The 3,858-nt window shown below is 42.5% G+C and overlaps 1 protein-coding gene across 1 annotated transcript; it reads right to left on the reverse strand.

The window, feature by feature from the left end:
• Positions 1–1,153: 1,153 nt before the first annotated feature.
• LOC125531863 (uncharacterized) lies at positions 1,154–3,212 on the reverse strand. Its single transcript, XM_048696094.2, has 3 exons — positions 2,931–3,212; positions 2,675–2,848; positions 1,154–2,583 (listed from the first exon to the last, which is right to left on the reverse strand). The coding sequence occupies exons 1-3, from the start codon at positions 3,113–3,115 to the stop codon at positions 2,463–2,465; spliced, it is 480 nt and encodes a 159-aa protein (XP_048552051.2). The 5' UTR covers positions 3,116–3,212; the 3' UTR covers positions 1,154–2,462.
• Between the last annotated feature and the right edge of the window lie 646 nt (positions 3,213–3,858).

Genomic DNA, 3,858 nt, shown 5'->3' on the forward strand with positions numbered 1-3,858 from the left:
CAATTTAGCAAAACAACATCTGTCCCTAGAAACAAGTCTGAGCTATGAATGTGAAACATGCTCCACATCAAACAACTACTTCACGACGTTATTAAATACTATATCATGGTTGAGCGATATCACAAAGCAATGGTGTAGACAATCGCATAGATAAATAAACATGCTTGGGATTTCTCCCTATTTGGGGTACAAAACTAATTTCTCTTGTTCATTCTGAAAGCCAAGCACCACTATTATTCCTTGCTAGTTGTACTTCAGTTCATGGAAAGATAAAAAAAGCATGAGTATGACTGATCTTATCATCTCAATAGTACCAGTTTAGCAAAGAGACATCTGTCCCTAGAACTGTCCTTGGAAACAAGTACAAGCCATGAACAATGCATTTGTGGTAGATAATAGTGTAGTGTAGATAAATAGCAAAAAGACAACAGTCCCTTGAAACAAGTTTGTGCTACGCATCTAAAGCATGCTTCACATGAAATTGGTAGACAACATTATTATTAAATATTATGTTAGCATGGTAGAGCAATTTCGTAAAGTGATGGTGTAGATAATACTTAGTGTAGATAAATAAACATGCTTGGGCTTTCTCCCCTTTTGGGGTACAAAGTAATTTATGTTGTTCATTTTAAAAGCCAAGCACTATTATTACATCTAGCCAGGACATTCAGTTCATAGAGAAGGTTCAAAAAAGCATTAGTACGCTGTTGTTCATTTTAAAAGCCAGGCACTATTATTACACCTAGCCAGGACATTCACTTCATAGGAAAGGTCAAAAAAAGCATGAGTACGTTGATCTTGTTGTTTCAAAAGCATCAGTTTAGCAAAACAACATCTGTCCCTAGAAACAAGTCCGAGCTATGAATGTGAAACATGCTCCACATCAAACAACTACTTCACGACGTTATTAAATACTATATCATGGTTGAGCAATATCACAAAGCAATGGTGTAGACAATCGCATAGATAAATAAACATGCTTGGGATTTCTCCCTATTTGGGGTACAAAACTAATTTCTCTTGTTCATTCTGAAGCCAAGCACCACTATTATTCCTTATTAGTTGTACTTCAGTTCATGGAAGCTAAAAAAAGCATGAGTATGACTGATCTTATCATCTCAACAGTATCAGTTTAGCAAAGAGACATCTTTCCCTAGAAGAGTTTGTGCTACAACATTATTAAAAGGCCATAATATATTGTTAGGCATATTCAAATATATGAGCATATGTTAGGCATATTCAAATATATTGACACAATCAAAAGGCCAACAAAACACATGCCAGCCACACTATTGAGTGGCCCACTGCCTAGCGGTAGTAATTATTAGAGAGGTAAAGGAAAGCATGAGTGTGCTGTGAATAGCCCCGGTTTAGCAAAGAGGCATCTGTCCTTATAAACAACATTGTGCTATGAATATGTCATGCTTTGCATCAAATTGTTAGACAACAATATAAAAATACTATGTTACCATGATTGAGCAATTTATTAACAAAGCAAAGGTAGAAAGGTAATTTGGGACATTCAAGACAAGTTTGCATGGATGTATCGAGACACGTCGTTCATTTTGAAAGACAAGCGATAGTAATTATTTCCTAGTTAGGACATTCAGTTGAACCTGTTTAAGAAAGAGGCATTTCCTTAGAAACAAGTTTGAGCCATGAGCATGCAGCATGTTTCACAACATTATTGAACAAGTTAAAATGGTTATGGTGTAGATAAATAAGCATCAGTTGTTAGGCATGTTCAAATGTATTGACACAATAAACAAATTTCCATGCCAACAAAAGACATGGCAGCCACACCTTTGAGTGGCCCACTGCCTAGCGGTAAGCAATTTTAGGCGCCTTTATGGCTTGCAAAAAGACCAAGGAGAAATAAATTCTACTCCTTCCATCCCTAGTTAAGTTGACTTGGATCTGTCTGGATACATCGGCGCATCTAGACAAACCCGAGTCAATTAATTCGGGACAGTTTACTTCTGAGGTAAAGGAGGATAATATATGTGTCCTTGCACCTGCTTGAGAATCACTGCCTAGTAAACATTATGATGTGTAAGTGATGTTTTAATCGGCAAAGCCAAATTCAAACATGCTGGCAACAGTAGTATGGAGATTAGCATTTGTTGAAAATCCTTCTAGCTTGAAAGTAGACTAATATGCAATTGTGTGCATCTCATGTATCTTATTTGGAATGAAATATGCAGGTTTTATGACTAACTAGGCGCATCTCTCAAGATGTCAGTCACAATTTATCCTATCCTACCGGAAGGACATGACTTCTTTTCCAAAAACTGAGCTGCTGGAGTTTTGAAGTGTAAACTGAGATGTACATTTCGACTGATGTTCCTTGTAAAATGGGGGCTGCTGCAAAACAGTAGTATGAATGCTGGCACATGCATATGTTAATCACATCAATTGTTTGTTTGATTGACTTGTCCAAAGGAATAGTTACCTAGGCACACTCAGTATGGGTGGCCCCTGCTCCCCTTGCAGCGTCTCTTCCCTGTTTCCGCGTTGCTGATGTGTTCCTCCAGAGCCAGAGCTTTCTTCTGGTCCCTTTCCTTGGCCTTGGCCTGCTCAAACCTGCAAGAAAATCCAACCAATAATAACATGAAAACGAGTGAAATCAGACTACTGAATCAATTCGACAGGTTGAAACAGGAGGGCGTCGCACCAGTCTCTCTGGCATCGTGCCTGGTAGTCGAGGAACGAGGTGAGATGTACCCACATATCCTGTCTCTCCATGCTCCTGAGCTCTTCCATCTTTAGCTGCTGTTCGGCGAGCTTGCGATCGTACTCGGCCTTCAGTGCGGCCTTCTCGGCCTCTGACTTGTCCGCATCCCTTGCACTGCCACGAATCGTCAGTACAAGAAAGGAAATGTTCACCGCGCCACGAATCGCGAGTCCTGAGAAAAGAAAATTCAACCCACCGATGCTTGTCGAAGTGTCTCTGCATCTTCTCGGGCTGCTTCAACTTACCACACTCCAGGCAGGCGATCTCCCTGCGGTTGATGATGTAGAGAATTGCCTTCGCCACTTGTTCGAGGATCCCGCCAGCGGCCACAGTGACCGCCGCTACCCCTCCCAGGCATCCGACGCTCGATGAAGGGGCCATGGATCCGACCCGTCCGGCGGCGGTGTAGGAGCGTGCGCGGCGGCGGCGGAGGAGCGCGTGCGGCGGAGGGGACGGGGGAGAGGGAGAGAGAGAGACAGCGCAAGCGGCCTCTTAGGTTAAACCCGATGCGATGACAGATGCCGCTCGCTCCCTTTTTTCTTTCTTTTCTTTTTCCGCTCGCTGCTGTAATAATAATAAGAAGAAAATAACGTACCGGGTTTTTGACAGATTTGATGAAGTTAGTGAGTTCTAAATATGTTTTAATTTTTTTCACCAATGTATATGAATGCTCGCAATTCTTTTATTTACCCACACTACTATTAAACAAGAGAACATCATTAGGGCGGACGAAAACTCTGCCCATCCGCGCCTGCACCCGCATCTGTTCATTAAAAAAAAGCACAATTTATTTGGATCCTGAAAACTAACTAATCTCTATCTCAATTAGTGGGATTAGTATTCTATAAATTTCTCTCTTCCCTCACAACCGCTTGCTGCTCCGCCTCTACTCCTCCACGAATGCGAGCACGGATCCCCGCCGCCGCCCTCCGCTCCTCCTCTGTTGTCCCATGGGCACGACCGCAGATCGTCGTCGTCGTCACCGCCCGCTCCTCGTCTGCTAGTCGACCCTAGAAAAAAACAATGTCGGTCTCCTACCCCCTCCCGCCACGCCCCTACCCAATCGACAAACTCTCTTGAGGCCATCCAAATTTACCAAGTTAAAAGAGCATTGTCGTCGAGGC

The sequence above is a fragment of the Triticum urartu genome, chromosome 5A (assembly GCF_056163025.1).
Source record: "Triticum urartu cultivar PI428250 chromosome 5A, HENAU_Tu73, whole genome shotgun sequence".
In the NCBI taxonomy this organism is placed as follows: domain Eukaryota; kingdom Viridiplantae; phylum Streptophyta; class Magnoliopsida; order Poales; family Poaceae; genus Triticum; species Triticum urartu.

Excerpts from the sequence above, each read along its gene's own strand:
- LOC125531863 (XM_048696094.2), bottom strand. The coding sequence starts at position 3,115 with ATGGCCCCTTCATCGAGCGTCGGATGCCTGGGAGGGGTAGCGGCGGTC. Across the intron at positions 2,849-2,930 it reads AGACACTTCGACAAGCATCG|TGCAAGGGATGCGGACAAGT; the intron begins GTGGGTTGAATT and ends GATTCGTGGCAG. Across the intron at positions 2,584-2,674 it reads GCACGATGCCAGAGAGACTG|GTTTGAGCAGGCCAAGGCCA; the intron begins GTGCGACGCCCT and ends ATTTTCTTGCAG.